At 40.8% G+C, this 19,546-nt stretch overlaps 5 protein-coding genes across 6 annotated transcripts; 3 read left to right on the plus strand and 2 right to left on the minus strand.

Moving 5' to 3' along the window:
* Window positions 1-232: 232 nt before the first annotated feature.
* LOC115770768 lies at window positions 233-3,640 on the minus strand. Of its 2 annotated transcripts, XM_030716179.1 has the most exons (7): window positions 3,407-3,640; window positions 3,168-3,351; window positions 1,748-3,116; window positions 1,488-1,692; window positions 1,247-1,419; window positions 745-1,188; window positions 545-679 (listed from the first exon to the last, which is right to left on the minus strand). In XM_030716179.1, the coding sequence occupies exons 1-7, from the start codon at window positions 3,528-3,530 to the stop codon at window positions 632-634; spliced, it is 2,547 nt and encodes an 848-aa protein (XP_030572039.1). In that variant the 5' UTR covers window positions 3,531-3,640; the 3' UTR covers window positions 545-631. The 2 variants fall into 2 exon arrangements, with proteins under 2 accessions (XP_030572038.1, XP_030572039.1); XM_030716178.1 differs by having other exon boundaries at window positions 233-1,188; window positions 3,407-3,637.
* Window positions 3,641-3,996: 356 nt separating this feature from the next.
* Window positions 3,997-7,772, plus strand: LOC115770928 (TBC1 domain family member 22B). The gene is made up of 6 exons (XM_030716385.1): window positions 3,997-4,539; window positions 4,604-4,808; window positions 5,029-5,197; window positions 5,251-5,782; window positions 6,241-6,464; window positions 7,059-7,772. Exons 1-6 carry the CDS (start codon window positions 4,158-4,160, stop codon window positions 7,191-7,193), a joined length of 1,647 nt encoding a protein of 548 aa, XP_030572245.1. The 5' UTR covers window positions 3,997-4,157; the 3' UTR covers window positions 7,194-7,772.
* Window positions 7,773-7,794: 22 nt separating this feature from the next.
* LOC115770927 (exocyst complex component 6) lies at window positions 7,795-10,656 on the minus strand. The gene is made up of 3 exons (XM_030716384.1): window positions 10,330-10,656; window positions 9,155-10,260; window positions 7,795-9,086 (listed from the first exon to the last, which is right to left on the minus strand). Exons 1-3 carry the CDS (start codon window positions 10,403-10,405, stop codon window positions 7,980-7,982), a joined length of 2,289 nt encoding a protein of 762 aa, XP_030572244.1. The 5' UTR covers window positions 10,406-10,656; the 3' UTR covers window positions 7,795-7,979.
* Window positions 10,657-10,800: 144 nt separating this feature from the next.
* Window positions 10,801-14,303, plus strand: LOC115770929 (major facilitator superfamily domain-containing protein 10). Its single transcript, XM_030716386.1, has 6 exons — window positions 10,801-11,406; window positions 11,468-11,815; window positions 11,880-11,953; window positions 13,068-13,549; window positions 13,606-14,063; window positions 14,267-14,303. Exons 1-5 carry the CDS (start codon window positions 10,987-10,989, stop codon window positions 13,695-13,697), a joined length of 1,416 nt encoding a protein of 471 aa, XP_030572246.1. The 5' UTR covers window positions 10,801-10,986; the 3' UTR covers window positions 13,698-14,063; window positions 14,267-14,303.
* On the plus strand, window positions 14,084-18,704 carry LOC115770930 (ras-related protein Rab-11A). Its single transcript, XM_030716387.1, has 4 exons — window positions 14,084-14,464; window positions 16,787-16,908; window positions 17,747-18,095; window positions 18,156-18,704. The coding sequence occupies exons 1-4, from the start codon at window positions 14,425-14,427 to the stop codon at window positions 18,287-18,289; spliced, it is 645 nt and encodes a 214-aa protein (XP_030572247.1). The 5' UTR covers window positions 14,084-14,424; the 3' UTR covers window positions 18,290-18,704.
* The last annotated feature ends 842 nt before the right edge of the window (window positions 18,705-19,546 follow it).

Consider the following 19,546-nt stretch of genomic DNA (forward strand, 5'->3'; position numbering starts at 1 on the left):
CCATATCCAGCATTCAAAATATGTCTTTATTATCTCAGGCCAACCAATTTTAATTTTATTCCATCAATATGTTATTCACATAAATTGTTGCCGCATTGTACTCAACTGAGCTGTTAGCTCTCTGTTATGCTTTCGATGCCATGTGAATATATTTCATTGGGTCATCATTACTGCAATATATCGATGTCATAAATGGCGCCAAATTTTAAATCCCAGTAAATGTAAAAATAAATTTATTTTTGTTGAAACAATTTTTGCTTAAAAGTTAAGCATTACAAAGCTTTAACTTAATTAATAACAATCGGAAATCATATTATCATCACGTTTTATCGCATTTAGTATGTCATCCAGCAGACAAACCAAATTATCGTTGCAATCAAACCACTCGTCCTGCTGTTTCACAAGCTTATCCAAGTCAAATTTACCGATTTCCTCCTTCCAAACGCGCACAGAAACGGCAAATTGCTTATAATAGAACTCATCAATATGGCGCTTCGGCGTATCCTCATTATTGATATGCATTTGCGTTTTAAATGTATTTTCCAATAGCTGCACATCCTGAGCGTTCAATATAGATTCGATAACATCATCTGCCTGCTCCGCATTTACTGCAGCATCGTCCACGGCGGGTTCAACAGACATGGGCTCCTCGGGCGTAAATGGAAAGTTGCAGTTTGAACTTTGTACGGGCGGCGTCAGCGTTTCAATATTATTTAATATGATTTCAAAGTCATATTCATTCACCTTATCATTCATTGCTTTTATGCCACTCACAATCAGCTTTAGCACCTCCTTGGAATATTCCTCTTGCAGACACTTAAGTATAATACCATAGTAGCCATATTGCTGCACCTCCGCCAAGACTTTCGCTACACGCAGCTTCACCTCACGTCCTGTTAGTGTAACAATTTTTTTGTGTTCCTTGGAAAATGTGACGGTGGGAAAGGCGCCATCGATCATGCCTTGATTATTGAACTGACGATTAAACTCCATGCGCCAAAAGCACAGCGCGTTCACCTTCACCTCCCAGTGATGATCGCCCACGACACAATAGTTGAGCGTTGAGAATAACGTATTCTTATATTTGCTTGGTATCTTACGGTGATCGTAGATCTTGGACAAGGTTAGTATGGCCTCGGCGCGTACAATATCATCATTTTCGCGATACAGCACGTACAGCAGATGATCCTAAAATGCAAATACAGTTATTAATGTGACAAATTATATATACACTATAATACTATACCACTAAATCCAATTGGCTGAGCCCGTTTTCCCACAACGCATTGATGGGCACCATTTTTGATAGACATTTGTAGGCGGATGCGCGCACATATGGTTCGCTATCATGCTTTGCCATTTCATAAACAATTGGTGGCATTTTGCCGTCAATAAGAAATTGTTGGAATGCGGGAAACTCTGAAAAATATGCAAAACAAATAAAATAAATTCAATTTAGGTTATGCAAGAGCAGCAAAGTCATCTACTTATGCGGGAGATGCAGGCAATGGATGTTGTCAGCTCCAAGGCGGAATCACGCACTTCCCAAGCGGTGTCGTGCATGCGTTTGACAATAATGGGACCCAGGCAAACCAAAGCCGATCCCTGTAGGTTATCCACAAGCAGCGCCATATTGGGTGACAAAAAGTGCTCCACAGCCAATTGAACCAACTTCAGGGCCTCCACGGTGCACTGCAAGTTAACGAGATATTAAGCTGGGTTTGTTTTAGGTTTTTGAGCTACCTACAGTCGGATCCAAGTTGCAGTTTTCTAGCACAAAAGCCAAACAGTTGACCAGACCAATTGTCTCCACGGATTCCTTCCATGTAATCTTAAAGCGCTCGATGAGCGTGCGCAGACCAACCATAACTGAATGTAAAACTTTTGGATCCTTGATGATAGCTTCAGAGCCGCGTGGATATATATCAGAGTAGTTACTGGAGGTGCTCGCGCCATGGCAATCCTCTGGTTCATTGTGATTGCTGGTATGATTGAATGCGACAACTTCACGCAATGCATAGAGCAGTGCCTGGCAGACGGTGACAGCTTGCTCGCGGTCCAGAACATGCTCCAGTGAGAGTATACTGTGTACACACTTTCGGGCCAATTCCGGTGTGAACAATCCGCCATTGGTATGACCCTCGGGTGTGATAAAGGCATCGCGCAAGCTATAGCACAAACGCAGCGTTTGCTCGCAGGACATTTCAAGGAGTTTCATGATGTATGTATCAAAGAGTTCGCTCTTTGACTCATCGGCCATTTTCATGGCAAACTTCATGGAGAAGAGTAGCGGCATCATGTGAAAGCAAATTAACTGATTTTCAAATGAAACACGCTGGTCCTGGATGACGATTTCCTTAGGCACTCGTGTGCCCAGCTTCTTCCACAGTATGTGATGCAGTTCAGCCATTTTGATAAAAGTAATTCCATCACTGCGTTGTATGCAGAATTTCATGAGATTAAAAAACGACAGTCCAAACTCGGTGAACTGCTCCGGAGGCTCTACACAATCTGGATTCAGTATTTTCTCATGAACCAGCGTAGCAAAGTGATAACTGCAGAGTGTACTAAGCATCTTCTCCATGTAATACGTATTGTGCGTCATCTCGACTAACTTCCAGATATTTAGGTCAAGGTTGTGGTGCTCTCGCAACAGCGAGACAATTTTCGTACGTTCCTCGCTGATCAGCGTCTGCTGTAGTATGTAGCTGAGCAGATCCACCGTTGAAGAAATCTTGTGCAGCAGCTCATTATCATCCACACTGACATGTATACGCTCCTCCTCCCCGCTGGTATTATCACTGATATTATCTGTTATGTATACATTATCGTGTATGGGCTTCATAATCTCTGATAGTATCTCCAGGGTGACAGCCTCATCATGCATCTTGTCGCAGAATTTGTAGAGCATCTCGTAGAGCAGCTGACGTGCCTCACGCACCACGTACAGTGTGTGCTCGTTGTTGCTATAGTGGATGAGCAGCGTCCAGGACCGTTGCAGTCGCAGAAATGCCAGACCCATGCTGTATTTGGTGACGGCCTTCATAACGCGTATGCCGCTCAGTTTAATTGAGGGACTAAAGTTGCGCTCTTGCGCCTGCATAAAGAACACAACCCTGAAATGTACAATGTGGTCAACAAAGTTGTGGCTGTAAGTAAGCTATTACCTATGCATAATATCCAGCTCACGCAGCCGTAGCACCATCCACTCATTGGACGTCATAAAGCTGATCAGATTCAGCATAAAAGATATCACCTTGGGGTGCACTTTATGAAAATCATCGCTGATTAGGGTCAGGCATTTGTTCACCCAATCCGTGACGAAGGGCGCCTGTAGCACAAAAGCATTTTCTATGGACAAATAAAGTTAAAAATGCCGCCTGTTGCATATATTTTATATACTTGCCCTTCGCCTGCAGGTGCGTTATAAGCTTTTCAAAGTAAACACTGTCGGTAGTGGAAAAGTTGTCGCGCAGAAATAAGTCGAAGATCTGCTTTAGGCGCGTTGTGATCTGCTCTTGCTTTTGCATCTTTCGGCTGGGACTATTTCGACTGCTGGGTTTTTAGGCACATAATTTGGTACGCAATTATACAAAGAATAATGAAATTTGCCTCCTTATCACACACAATAATACTTGTTTTAATTTCAGTGTGACCGAATTGCACACGTTTATAAATAAACATATGTACCTGTTACTTACGATTACACGAAAAGTGACAATAGAGGCAAAATCGCTGATGTCATATTGCTGGAAGTGCCAAACCGGCGACTTTTAATAAATTAATTATTATTAACGTGTAAAATGTATAGCACCCCATGTCATACGTTTGCTACACGTAAAAACTTAGATAAAACAGAAGTTCAAAAAAAAAAAAAAAATACTAAAAATCACTACAATATATATATCAATACGTTATAGGTAAGCAAAAGATAAAGTCTTAAGATGTCATATTTTTGTTTTGTTGTTTAGCTATTATTTTTTTAAATTTATTTTTTATAAAGCAACGTTTGCCATTTTGACATTGCTGCCCACTTGCTAAAGGCGCATCCAACAAACAGTATGCGGTAAAAGCAATATTTATCTTCTTGCACCTAGCTGGTCACACCGTTACAAATGCAATGACGCTGACACTGACATCGGACTTCGATATTTATTATGGACAATAATGTAGGGCAAACTGAAGAAAAATCAAAAATTGCACCGACAACTGCAAACACAAGCGAATTAATCGCGGCGACACATAGTGTAGCAATTGGAGCCAAGTCACCAACAAGCATTTTGAAAAATTCAACATCGTTTTGGAAGAACAGCGGCCGTGCAGTGCCCGGACGGCCCAGTCCAAAACGGGATTTTCTCGACAACACAAACAGCAAGTCGGGCGCCGGGACTGTGGTGCAGCGTGATCGTGGCAACGGTGGCGGCATGGTGTCCACCTTTCGTGACTATCAGCAGTCGGTGAGCGATGCCTGGGACACGGGTGACGATGAATTCTGTATCATAAGCAGCACCGAGGCAGCAGCTGCCGCAGCAGTTGGGGGTAAGCCACAAACAAAATTAAAATTAGTCGACTGTTTACATAGAATTTGGCGTTACTTTTTCAGATGCCACACGCATATCGAGGCAGGTGTCACAAACGGTGGCGCTTAACGTCATCGAAACGCATTCTCGAAGCAATCAAAACCACGTCACGACCAGCGAGGCGACCGACACGAACGTTAGCAACGCGGATCTGATAGCAGGCGGCGCTAGCTATGCGGAAGATATCAAGGAGGATCGCAGAACATCGCATGACAACAACGAAAACAGGTGAGGCGGGAAAGGGTCAACGGCAGTTTCCAGTTGTGAAACAGCGGATATGCAAACAATTCAAAGGGCAATTTCTATTTAAACCACGCTTTCATTCAATGGTTCATCTTTTGGGTCTGTTTGTAAATCTGTTTTTTCATAAGACGAAGGTCTTTTTAAAAATATAATTCGGTGCAGGCTAAATCTTCATTGCTTTGTATTACCATTATACTTCTTATAGATCTCGCTTGCGTAACTATCCGGGACGACCGCAGCTGCAGAAGATTAGCAGCAACTCGCAAGATGGTGAATATGAGACGAAGATTGAGAAGTTCCAATTGCTGCTCGACTCGCCGCAGCTCGATTTGGTGGCGCTCAAAAAACTCAGTTGGTCGGGTGTGCCGCGAAAGGTATGTGGTCAAACAGGGCACAGAAAACAACTAAAACATATTTCTACTCGCAGATGCGCGCTGTCAGTTGGCGTTTGCTATCGAAGTACTTGCCGCCTTCGGGCGAGCGCCGAAATGCGGTGCTGCAGAGCAAACGTCAGGGCTACCAGGATCTGCGACACAACTATTTTAAAGTGGATAGTCAGGATGAGACGCAGCAGGACACCTATCGTCAGATACATATCGATGTGCCGCGCATGAATCCACAAATACCGCTCTTCCAGCAACAGCTCGTCCAGGAAATGTTCGAGCGTATACTCTTCATTTGGGCCATACGCCATCCAGCCTCGGGCTATGTGCAAGGCATCAACGATCTGGTTACGCCTTTCTTTATAGTCTTTCTGCAGGAAGCCCTCTCACCAGACACAGATCTTGAGAAATACAACATGTCACAATTGCCAGAGGAAACACGCAATATTATTGAAGCCGATTCGTTTTGGTGCCTTTCTAAGTTTCTCGACTGCATACAGGATAATTACATATTCGCTCAACTGGGCATACAAGAGAAGGTGAATCAACTCAAGGATCTAATACAACGTATTGATGGTAAGCACAATTATATCATAGCAAGGAGCCGTTACCCTTGGAGTGCGGCATACTTCTTTGTTTAACAAACAATGAATGTTTTAATACATAAAACCTTGTATCCGATCGATACTTTCTATGCCAACTATGTGTTCGATCTGTACATTTTCATCAATATGGCTTTAGCACTGAGAGACCAAGAGAGATCAAGAGCATACATATATAGATTTTCTAGGCTCAAAGGTGTATTCTTTAATAAGTTGACAATATCGCGACATAGCTATTATACCCTCTGGAAGGGTATAATGAGCAAACAGATATGGTTTGGCGGGCAGTAATTATAAATCCATTTTGCACAGATATATATATATATAGGAATGACTTTTACATTAACAGTAGTTCTGCGTAAAGGCTAATTACCCCTTTGATATATATATGAAAATAAAAAATATTTGTATTTTGTTTCGCCCTTTTTACAGTCAATCTGCATCGTCATCTACAGACACATGGTGTTGACTATTTACAATTCTCATTTCGTTGGATGAACAATTTACTGACACGCGAACTGCCCCTGCACTGCACAATCCGACTGTGGGACACATATCTGGCCGAGTCCGATGGATTTGCGCTCTTCCACCTGTATGTGTGTGCGGCCTTTCTGCTGCACTGGAAGGAACAGCTGATGCAACAGAATGACTTTCAGGTAACTAAGACACATCCATGGAAAGGCTATCATAAGCTCTTTACGAAATATTTAACAGCTCAGACTCCATTGGATATAAAGTTAGCATTTTTAGAATTTGTGACCAAACTCTTGACCAAACTTGACACGCATCTATCTTTTCCTGCACCCAGTTCTTATGTAGATCTATCGGAGTCATAAACTAAATTACACAAAATTTGTATTTGAGCTATACGATTTTGAAATTGGCCATTATTTGGGTATAGCAGATATTCAAGCAGTATACTTATTTAGACTTCTATGGGCCAGGGCTATCGATTGCCTTAAAATAGTTTACATTTTAGCCAAGGCGTTCTAAAATTCAGAAATTGAACAGTTTACGATTGATTGAGTAAAAAAAATAAGTTTTTTCAAATACCTGATTTCTTTTAAGCTAGTTATGACCAAGTTTTCATAAGATGTAGCTTGTTCAAATTAGACATTTTATATGCCAGAGGAACCATAGATAAAAATATTGATTTTCTGTTGTCCATAACTGCTCCTAGATCTGCAAAAGTAACATCTTAAGGAAACAACTGTTTATTCTGGAATTTAATATTTTTATATTTTTTATAGGGTCTCATGTTGCTGCTACAAAATCTGCCAACGCATAATTGGTCCGATCGCCAAATAAATGTACTGCTTGCTGAGGCGTTTCGCTTGAAATTCACATATGCGGACGCGCCCAAGCATCTGGAGACGAAGAGTTGACAAAAGCAATCCGGAATGATGCATATACGATACGTAAAATAGAAATTAGTGTTTACTACTTTTGCTGGTATATATATATTTATATATACACACACACTCACACAAACGTAAACATCATACATATTATATATACAATTTGTTATTATCTCTTGCTTTCGTTTTCTTATGTTTGTGTGTTTTGTTTCCTAGTTTAATTTTGTAGCTGAACTTTTATAATACGCTTTTCTGTACATAGATATGAAATTCAAAATTCCAAATACAATTTTACAACATTTAAGTAGAAATCATATATTCAAGCTACAAAAACTTCCATGAAGCAAACGGGAAATAACTATGCAGTGAATACAGTTCTTTAAATAGTGAAATAACGCGCAATCCCAAATGAAATAGTTAAAAAAAACTGTGCTTACATTTGATATAAATAGCAATAAATGCAATAACTAAAAATGTAGTTAATCATATTGAAGAATATACATTAATATATTCTATAGTTGACATATAAGTTTGAAATTATTATATAAAACAAAACTTTGAAACTTGATAGAAATCTAATTAAATTTCTATATAACAATATAAAAGTTGCATTTACAATTTACTTTTAAAATTTGTTACAGTTTTAAGTTTTTTGAACATCTCATTTTATTTGGGCGTTATTTCATATTTTTCGATAGTTCGCTCATTTTAAGGTTATCTCGTGATGCTCTTAAATTAACCCCACAAGAATAAAATCTACCTTAAGCCAGGTCTGCTCTATTAGCCAGATCTATAGTATTATCAAGTCGCATTCTAACTCTGGCGTTCGGCTATGTGCTTCAGCTGCTTGAGAACCGTCTCCAGCAGCTTTTTCTTATCGTTTTTGCGCACCAGCGAGAAAATTGGCTTCTTGTCCGCCTCGCGTATTTTCTCCAGTATGACAATAATAGACTGCGGCTGCACCAGATGATAGCGATTCTCCTGCTTGCCATAGTCATGGAAATACGTGCTCCACTCCTCCAGTATAAGCAAATCAAGCAGCTGACGATCGCGCTGAAAATATTTGCTCAGCTCGCCATCATGCAAGCCCGGCACTGGCTCCGAGGCGGCAAAGAATTCGCACTGCATCAAGTCTAAATTGATTTGGGTCAGTGCGCCCGTTGAGATCTGCTTGACCTCCTCGTCATATAATATAGAGTAGATCTTTTCGGCAATGTGCTCGCAGGTGCGACGACAGGCGGCCTGGGCTATGTGGGGCAGCTTGTACGAGAAGTTATCGAATGTGCTCTTTAAATAGGAGATCATGTCCGTGATGAAAGCGGAGGCAATACCCGGTGGCTCTACCAGCAGCCAGTCATAGGCGCTTAGCTCAAAGAACTCGTCAATTTTAGAGCATATGCGTACTGCTACCTGCTTCTCGGCATCCTGGCGTGCCACATGAAACATGGCCGAGGGCGTCTGCGAAATGCTTCGCTCCGTATTGGTCATGTGGCAGACAAACTCATCCAGAAAAGGACCCGCCTTGTCCAAATATTGCGTATCAATGATGATCTGTATAAGCTGAATGAGCGTAATGTTTGGCTGGCGGAAGACCACTGAGAGACAACCGCTAAAGCTGCGCGTGAGCAGCAGATTGGCCGCTTTGCGTACCATGGCGGCCACCTCGTTGGGCGAGAGTGTCAGCTCCTCTGCGAACTTCATGCAGGCGTACATAAACTCCTTGGCCTGATGATACACCTCCGGCACCATGCGTGAGAAGGGAAACTGTTTGGGAAATGGTGCATTCTCTAGCTGTTCAGAATGAAAAGGAAAGCGCTCGATGATGCACTCATACTCCTCCACATTCTCCACCACCATGGGCACAAATTGCTCCTTGTCCAGAATCTCACGGAAAACATGAACCCAGCGTTGCAAGAGGACCTGTAAAAAGATAATTCAAGTAGCCATAGGAGACATCAGTAGCCATAGGAGACATCTTCTGGACTTACCTCATTGTAATGATCACGCATATCGTGCAGCAGTTCCCACAGAATTTGCACAGTGTAGCCATAGCACTTAAAGGTGTTGATGGACAGCATAATGAGGTTCTTGATGCGCAATAGGATATTTGGGTCGGTGCAGGAGGAGGAGCTCATGCTGATCTCATTGACAAACTTGGTTAGCGAAGTAGACCACAGCTCTTCAAGGTAGCTGTTCGTGACCACTTCACCTGCGGTGTTTTTCACATGATCCTCAACCACAAAAAATCCCACAATTGCGCATATGTATGTCTTATAGGCTTCCAAATTATCGTGCATATTTGGCGGTGGCTGCAGCACCAGCTTAGACTGATCACGCCGCTGCTGGCGATAGTCCTTCTCAAAATACTCCCGTTGGCCCAGCACCATGTAGATGTGGAGGCAGCGATAAATGGGTGAAAAATCGATTAAATCCTGTGCGCTTACATTGCCTCCATCATCGTCGCCGCCACCGTCGATGCCGCTATTGGCCTGTTGTTTGTGTTCCTGTATAATGGCATTGATGTCGCGTTTCTGCAACTGTTTGGTGTGCGTAATGGCCAGTTCACCAATCCGAGGAGAAAATTTACGTATGTTCTCCAAAAACTCACGAAAATCGGCTGCTGCTGAGCGGCGTATGTTCTCCTTTATGATGGGTATCTGTGTTTGCATTTGTGTTGCAAATCGATAGTTGTGCCGCTGCAGTCGCGACAAGTGCTCCGTCTCAAGAGTCTCCAGCGTGCGCAGTGCCTGATAGTATTGTTTGTTTTTCGCCTGCTGCGTGAATTTCATATAGCACTCCAAGGCGGGCAGACAGGATTTAAGCGCCTCAATGGCGCTGGCTACATTCGATTCGATTTGACGGGCACGTACCAGCTCATTGCCCTGCTGAATGAGGGAGGCGCTAATAGTGCGCAGCGATGTGTCCAGCGAGTGGACTTCATCGTGCAGCTGCTTGGCCTGCGTTCGGACCTGCAGAAGTTCCTGTATGGAGTCAATAAAGCCCTGATAATACAGATTGCATATGCGTTCGATCTCTTTGTCGTGGCTGCGTACGCGTTGGTCCAGCTGTTCGCTGATTAATTTGCTATTGTTGCCTGCGGGTAAGGTGGGCGTCAATAGAATGAATGAATGATGAAGTGCACGACTATAAAAACAAAAGTTACCCTCGAGTATTGAGCGGAATGTGGGACCCCAATAATCATCCACGGCCTCTATATCCTGCACCGTGACTTTAGACATGATTTGCACTTATTTTGAGTTTATTTATTTTACTTTTTCAATGTTTAGTCTGGTTTTTGTCATTTGCGGTTGTTTGCGTGTTGATCAACGCGTTTAGCACAGCTGTGTGTGAACGTTTTGCAGCACGGGCCAAAACTAGTCGATAGTACTCGTAACAAGCTTCGCAAGGGCACACACACGGAACGATACGAAAACAACCTGTTGATGTTATTTAGGGGTCAGTTCTAAGCAGTTCTACTGCAGACTTGAGGGACGACAAAAAATTGTTGTGCCACAGCCTACATTATGTATTTATTGAACTATGTAAGCATTTGTGGTGTAATGCTGTTATGAGCAAAATCACAAACTTATACACAAATTCGAATGCTCATCATACAGTCTGAACGTTGCTTGATCCTAATATTCAACTTTCACTTCGGCTGCTTCTTAGCGGCTACTTGGAGTACCGCTTTTTGTTTGGGCCAAGTTGTTGGGCGCACAAACAGTTATGCGGTCGTCGTCGTGTCATCAGCTCCCGCAATAAGACAACAAATATATGTACACGCACGCAATTGGGCGCCTACAACAAAAACAACAACAACATGACTACTTTACGGAATCGGGAGAATACAAGAATACCAGAAACGGAACAGCAGTTGGGCAACAGCAGCAACGATAACAACAATGGGAAACCTGCTGCGCCCAAGGAGAAAAGTGATCCCATGATATATATTATATTTGTATCACTGCTGTTCGATTTGCTTGCGTTTACCATCATTTTGCCTTTGCTGCCGTCGCTCTTGGAATATTATCGCATTAATGATAGTTCCGGCCTGTATGCCTGGCTTACGACGCGCGTGCGTTGGTTCCAGCAGCTTCTGGGTGCACCGGATCGGTATCTATCGGTGCTATTTGGCGGCTTTCTGGGATCTATGTTTAGTTTTCTACAATTCCTGGCCAGTCCCATTGTGGGAAGCCTCTCAGACTACTATGGACGCAGGCCCGTTTTGTTGATTTGCGCTGTAAGTTGGTCCGTTGAACTTAAAAGACGCAACTTTCAATCATTAAACCCTTCAACTGCAGCTTGGCATCGCGCTATCCTATCTTATCTGGGCATGCTCCAGCAATTTTGCCCTATTTGTGCTGGCACGCGTCGTGGGCGGCATCAGCAAGGGCAACATTTCGCTCTGTATGAGCGTCATCACGGATGTGTCCAGCGTACGGACACGCGGACGCGGCATGGCGCTGGTCGGTGTGGCCTTCTCGCTGGGCTTTATTGTGGGTCCCATGATTGGCGCCATGTTTGCCATATTTTCGGATAAAAGTGCCAGTGGAGGCGCCTGGTTTGTGCTGCCCTCTTTGCTGGCACTGGGCTTGGCGCTGGGCGATGTGCTTCTCCTGGCGTTTTGTTTGCGCGAAACTTTACCTCAGGTGCGTCCTAGGACATTTGGAAAATTCAAATTCTGTGTAATTTCAGTGATTTTTTCCCTTGCAGGCCAAACGCGCTCGTGAAATTTCGTCTGCTCTGTCATACGGCCTGCAATTGCTCAACGTCTCTTCTATATTTGGGTACGTTTTTTTATACCCTTGCAGAGGGTATTATAATTTAGTCGTGAAATGTGTAACGCATAGCAGACCTCTCCGACCCCATAAAGTATATATATTGTTGATCAGCCGAGTCGATATAGCCATGTCCGTCTGTCTGTTTCTATGCGAACTAGTCTCTCAGTTTTAAAGCTATCTTTATGAAACTTTGCTGATGTCCCTCTTTCTGTTGCACGCATTTGACGTTTGTCAAAACCAGCTGGATCGGACACTATATCATATAGCTGCCATAGGAACGATCGGTCGAAAATTAAGTTGCTGTATGGAAAACTTTTTGACATTTAAGATATTTTGATTGAACACGGCATTTACAGATTTCACTATGCTCGCTCTTCATTTTTGCAAAATCTTATTTACATCGGACCACTATATCATATAGCTGCCATAGGAACGATCGGTCGAAAACTAGCTTTTTGATTAAAAACCTTTTTTGTTTATCAAGATATCTTGACCAAACTCGGCATTAACTATTTTCCCTGTGCTTCTCAGATACGCGCAAAGCACTATGAGCATTCTGAAATGGTTGGGTTCGCAAGGGTATTAGATCTTCGGCGTGCCAAAGATAGCCTTTCTTTCTCGTTTTTTTATTATTTTTGATTTAATAGATACGCTCTGTCAAGCAAGGCGTGTGACTTTTTTTAAATTCTTTTTTGCTTTACCCCATCGAATCAAAAGCCGGCCAACAGGTTTTCTAGCTGTTGCCGCCCTCGTCGATATCTTGCCGCGCAGTTGGGCACGTTTTAGCTGGGGCTTATTTGATTTGCCTTATCAATCGTTGGTTTCGCCTAATTGAAAATATTTGTATGATTAAACAATCACTTGACCGCTTTACGCTTAATCTTGATTTTATTACGATTCCCAACGCTCTAAATAATATTTGCCAACAAGCGTATGCAATATTCTGCCTGGGTAACCAAATTTGTCTTTTAAGTTCCCGAATTTTGAGCTGGAGTGAATGTTTGTCGAACATATAACAAATAAATGTATGTTTGATAGCTTTCATATTTTTGATTTTGCTGTTTATTTCCAGTCAAAAAATATTTGACTTTTTAATTGATTGTTAATTTCATTTTTACAGATTTGCCGCCATCAAAAATGTGCCTAGAAAGGATACACAGGCGCTACGAACCATTGGACTAATTTATTTTCTTTATCTTTTCCTATATTCGGGCTTGGAATTCACAGTTACCTTTCTGATGTATCATAAGTTTGGTTACAGTTCAATGGATCAGGCCAAAATGTTTTTGACTACGGGCCTCGTCATGACCCTGCTGCAGGGTTCCGTGGTGCGTCGTCTACCGGAAGCGAAGATCAAAAGTTATGCCATATTCAGTCTATATTTAATCGTGCCAGCATTTGTCTTAGTTGGCCTGGCGGAGACTAGCCGTATGCTCTATGCGGGCATGATATTATTTGCAATCTCCACCGCTTTTGCCGTTACCTGTCTGACCACTTTGGTGTCCAAGTACGGCAACGATGATCAAAAGGGTTCAGTATTAGGTATATTCCGTTCGTTGGGTGCTTTGGCACGTGCTCTGGGTCCAGTTGTAGGATCTATAGGTGAGTCTTATAAAGCATTCGATTTCAATTCCTGTTATAGCCATATTTGTTTTTAGCGTTTTGGTGCTTGGGCTCGAAAATCACATACATTGCTGGTGGACTCCTGCTTTTCTATCCAGCATTAGCTTTGCAACGTGCGCGTATATGAACGTGTGTCAAAGTGCTTTTAGTACAATAAGAACAAAGTTTTATATATTTTTTCTACAGAACAATCAGTAACCGCTAGTATTACTTGCACTATATACTTAATATACTGTTTTTCTACCGCCTATGCTTTAAATGTTTAAACAAAAATATAAAACATGTGTATTTTGTAAAGAAATTGTTTTTTTCCAAGTCTTATATGTATCAGTTTTACTTTTAAATTGTAACGATTATGGACAACACTGACGTCATCAACATGGCGTTCCAACTAGAGTTATGGGTATCGAGTACTTGTAGCTGTCAGTTGTATTGCCATACATGCCGCAGCCTACTTCACGTCGTTGAATATATTGGGAGTGACTAAGTCTAAGTGAGTGTGTGTCGCGAGTAAGAAAATTATAAATAAATACATTAAAAAGCCACAGAAAGTCGCAAACTGTTATTAGACTAACTGCCGCACAAAGGTTGCCTTGGGTGGAACCAAAAATTACTATCAAACAACGCCCATTTGCAATCGAATTGATATAATTTTTCTTTTCTTTATATTGTCCCGATTACAACTACAAATAAAAGTGTACAAAGTGTGAGAGCATAATACACGAAAAAAAAAGAAAAGAAAAACGTATTAAGAACGGCGGCGCGCAAGGATTATTGGATTTTACCTAACACAGACACACAGGCATCCCAATCGGTTGGAGTAGGAGGACCAAAATATTTAAAAACACAACAAAATGGGTGCAAGGGAAGACGAATACGATTATCTTTTCAAAGGTAAATTATGAACGTAAATTTTAGGTGCAGCAATTTTGTGTGCAGCTAAAGCCCTTGCAATTAATTATCAGCTAGCCGGCGACTGGTTGGACTGGTTGTGGGACGTGGGAATTTGAAACAGGAGCAAAGCTTGACTTGCGCTTATCCGTTCAATGGCACTAATTGAAACTAATTGGCATAACAAATGCAGACATGCTTGTCATACGTATATATGCGTATAAATTTGTTTTTAAATGGTCTCCGATCACAATATTTGGTGAAATTTTCAAAGCAATATCACAAAATACGCCCCCTGGCGTTGTTTTATTGCATTCTGTACAAGCTTGAAATTGTGTTGGATTTATATGCCCTTTGCTTTCTCGTGCTCTCTTTGCTCGCTGACAAGAGGTCCCTCCGCCCCCTTCTTTGCTCCAAACACACCCGTAACTACTTTGCCGTTAACTGCTGTCAGTTTGTCATTGTGTTTCCATTGCCGTTCGTTCTTCGCTTCTGCTGCCAGCAGCCAGCATGACACGTTGCATAAATCGTAATAATAATCGTGATAAAAGGCACATAGTAATTGTTATTACGTTGATTAGATTTTCAGTATATTAATACCCGAGAAAGTATGTATTTACGTATCTATAGGTATGTACATTTGTATTTTTAAAGAGCAGCGTGTATTATATTTTCTTGCCATTGGCTTTTGTATTGAATTTTCGCAATTTCTTTTGCATATGTTTATTTCGCTCACATCTGCTGTGAGCTGCTTTTGTTGTTGTCGCTCTCTCTCTCTCTCTCCCTCTCTGCCCACACTCTCAATCGCCAGTTCAAGTTATTGTTGTAGTAACTTTACATTACGCTGCGTAGACGCTCAGCGGATGTTTAAGCCCGTGTTTATCGCTTGCACAGTGTGACCATTTTGATTTTCTTCAGACAAAATTCAGTTAAATAGCTAATTTTTCAACCCTAGAATACATTTGTACCGAATGCGGGCAATCAATTCATGAACCGGCACAAACTTTCCACATCTCTCTCTAGCTCTATTTCCAGCCTAACATATGTAATTTCTTTGTTTGTCAACTTCAAGTAATTGTCTGTGTGTGAGCTTATTCTGGGGTCACCAATTCACAATTTTCTCTTACTCATGTGTGCATGCGAGAGTTCTCCGTATACATTACTACGCTTTAGCAATTCCTCTTGATATTTTGGAGTCCCGCTCCGTTTAAATTGTGTCAAAGACAAAAATCTCAAGGGGCGAGCAATTGCATTAAGCGTAAGCATTTTTTTGTGTGATGATATGCAGCATTAATTTGACTATTGTACAGGCACAAAATCAAAAAGTTATTTGACATGCTTGAAGTGTGAGTCATAACAATTAAAAACAAAAGAAGAAAAAAACGATAAACGCATAATCGCTGGCCAATGCCAATGACCAAAATCTAAATTGCACAATTCATAGTTATAATTACTAAATACATAAATACATATATGCATATATGAATAATGATGAGAGCAACATTAACATGCTTGGAACATATGTATGTAATTTGTATTAGAGCAAAAGAAGATCGTTAGAGAGAAGTTACCTAATGAATCACCGTTACTCGTGAGCAGCTGTGAAGCAATCAAAGGCAATGCTGATAACTCCGCACTTATGGCGGTCATATTTGAGAGTGAGAGCGGGAGAGAGAGAGAGAGAGAGAGTAGCGCAAATATTGTCGCATACCAGATAAACAAAACACGGAAAGGTGTCAAAAGTAGAACTAGTAGACGTGACAATAAGAGGTAACTGGCACGCCGAATATACATATTATCAACATGTAAATAATCTCAGAAACAGAAGAAGAAAAATTAAAACAATCGAGTTTTTATTTTTGCATATATGTTTTTTTAATATGCGTATATGTACAAATATATATGTTTATATAGAAAGAAAATAAAAATGTTTAGGGAACATTCAAGGAAACTGTCCGTTGGCAGAGCTTTTACCGTATTTGTATGCAAATAAATATCTGTATATTTATTGTTTAAAAGACACCTTTAAGTCGCACACAAACGTTTACGTTGTGCTTGGCGCGCAGACAACGGCGGGAGGGAATGGCTCCATAAAATGCATGGTTTAATGGCCATCACTGAAATCCCCCGAAAGTGTAGAAATATATTGCGCCTGCTGACCTTCAGGCACGCGCCACATTTTGCCGATAACTGAGTGCGAGGACATGACCCGTGCCTCCCCCGACCAACCAACCTGTCGAGCAGTCTTGAATTATGCAATTAGTAGACAGAAGTCAACTATTTTGTACTGTTTGCTAATATTTTTGTAAACCATACATTTTGCAGTTGTGCTTATCGGTGACTCTGGCGTCGGTAAAAGTAATTTGCTGTCACGTTTCACGCGCAATGAATTCAATTTGGAGTCCAAGTCCACAATTGGAGTGGAGTTTGCAACGCGCAGCATAGAGGTGAGTACCATGGGAGCCCACCACCAAGTGGATAGCGGAGGCTTTCAGTAAAATTCCTTGTTGCTTTCTGAAAGGCCTCGAAACTGCGTATATTGATAATCTGGCCAGGAAAAGGATATAAACCGAAAATAGTTGTTAAAAACCCGATCTATGAAAAAGATAGAATATTTAAGCTAAATTAGCAATATTACTTGAATACATTAAAATTTAGACATAATAGTTTTAAACTACATACCAAAATAATTACTTTATTACAATTATTAATTTAGTTAATTAATTTTTTAATTTCCGTGTATAGGTTATTATAATTTTCTCATAAAATGAGTAACGCATAGAAGGAGCCATGTCCGACCCGATAAGTATACATATTCGAGATCAGCATCAACAGCCGATTTGATATAGTCATGTCCGTCTGTCCGACTGTTTCTGTGCAAACTTGTCTCTCAGTTTTAAAGCTGCCGTTGTTATCGTATCAGTTATAGCAAATGTTATAAACATCGGACTACTTTATCATATAGCTGCCATAGGAACGGAACATCGGTTGAAAAGTAGGTTCTTTTTTTTTATTTAGATAACTCATATATATGAAAAATCTTTTCAGCATCAGACCAATATATAATATAGCTTCCATAGGAGAGTTCAATCGAAAAGCAGCTTCTGATATGTCCGAATATTTTGCTTAAGACTGGGCGCTTAAAATTTTTTTTATTCTCATATATTTTAAAAAAGAGTTGTAAATCTTCGGCGTACCGAAAATAGACTTACTTTTTAGGTTTTTGTTTCACTATATTATCAGCTGAAATTAAATAAATTTGTCGTCCATTTACTGCCTCGCCAGGTCGACGGAAAAACAATTAAGGCGCAAATTTGGGATACGGCCGGCCAGGAGCGTTATAGAGCCATCACCTCTGCATATTATCGCGGTGCTGTTGGGGCGCTGCTTGTCTACGACATTGCCAAGCATTTGACGTACGAGAACGTAGAGCGATGGCTCCGGGAGCTGCGCGACCATGCCGATCAGAATATTGTAATTATGCTGGTGGGCAATAAGTCCGATTTGCGGCACTTGCGCTCGGTCCCGACGGATGAGGCGAAACTGTTTGCGGAGCGCAACGGTTTAAGTTTCATAGAAACATCGGCTCTGGACTCGACAAACGTTGAAACCGCATTCCAAAATATACTCACAGGTGATAAATGCTCAAGTAGTTTAATAACGAAACGAATGCTAATTCAAATAACTCTTATAGAGATCTATCGCATTGTGTCGCAGAAACAAATTAGAGACCCGCCTGAAGGCGATGTGATTCGCCCCTCGAATGTGGAGCCCATCGACGTAAAGCCGACTGTCACAGCTGATGTTCGTAAGCAGTGCTGTCAGTGACCGCCCCAAGGATTCGCCGCGGCAGCAGCAGCCCCCCGCAGCAACAGCCAGAACAGCAATAGCAAGAGCAACAACAATTACAACTACAACAACGGCATAAGATGTTATTTTTTAAACCACAGCCACAAGCAGTTTGTCATATATGCATAAAAATAATAATAATAACACCAACCGCAACATCAACATCCGGCTGTAGTTAACTGCAGTTTAAACTGAAGTTTTATATATAAACATATGAATAATATATTGCAGAAAGCTTCAATGGCTCTTCGACATCTGAAGAAAAAAATAGGAAAGAAAAAGCGAAACACTAAAACACTCCAAATTCAGTTTAAGCTGTAGCTGTAACTATAATTTATATAAATATACATAAATGCTAATATTAAAAATATTAATATTAATACTTTTCGCAACATAAATATATAGTTGTAATTTTCAAAGAAAAAACAAACAAACAAACAAAAACCACTAAAACATTGCTAAGTATGTTCTATTAAGCACCGCATTGTTTTCCTGCAAAATTAGGCATATTTAACAAGCATATTATGAAGACAATTTCGACCTGGCTCTGTTTAATTATCGTCTATTATTATATTCCCAAAATTCCCCTAACCTCATCCGATTTGTCAGCGTCGGAGCTGCTCTTGTCGTTGCACTCTTTTTTTTATTGGTTAATGTAATACCTTTTTTTACGTATGAAATAAAAGTGAAACTTAAATCATTAAATTTCAAATAGTTCTAGCATGTGCATGTGAAATGTTTACATCTATTGAAATTTAAATTTTATCATTGACCACATGAATTCTTCAAACACTAGCTGATAAAAACAGTTGTAAAACTTTAAATGCAGAAACGGCAACATAGAAAGCAAAAATCATCATTTGTGTTAACTATGTTGTGGGTGATTAAATAAATATAATTTAAATAAAACAAGCCTATACTTACTGTGCATAAATACTTGATATTAAATTCACTGGGCATTTGTTTAAAGTTCTCGCGCCAAGGCGTGTGGGAAATACTTAAAATACCATTTTAAATTTCTTCATCTATCGATGAATTTCGATTCATCGAAGGTCGTGTAAATGCTATCCCGATTCATGCAGTCGTGGTATTATTTTTATGTTTCCTCTGTTATATGTGATTCAATGAATAAAATTTAAATAAACTAATTTCAAACTGTGCATCAATAGTTGGATTTAAATTCAGCTGGCAGTTTTAAAATGATTGCGCGTAAGCGTCTGGTCACACTCTAAATTG

The sequence above is a fragment of the Drosophila novamexicana genome, unplaced genomic scaffold, assembly GCF_003285875.2.
Source record: "Drosophila novamexicana strain 15010-1031.04,08,12 unplaced genomic scaffold, DnovRS2.1 tig00004560-arrow-pilon, whole genome shotgun sequence".
Lineage (NCBI taxonomy): Eukaryota > Metazoa > Arthropoda > Insecta > Diptera > Drosophilidae > Drosophila > Drosophila novamexicana.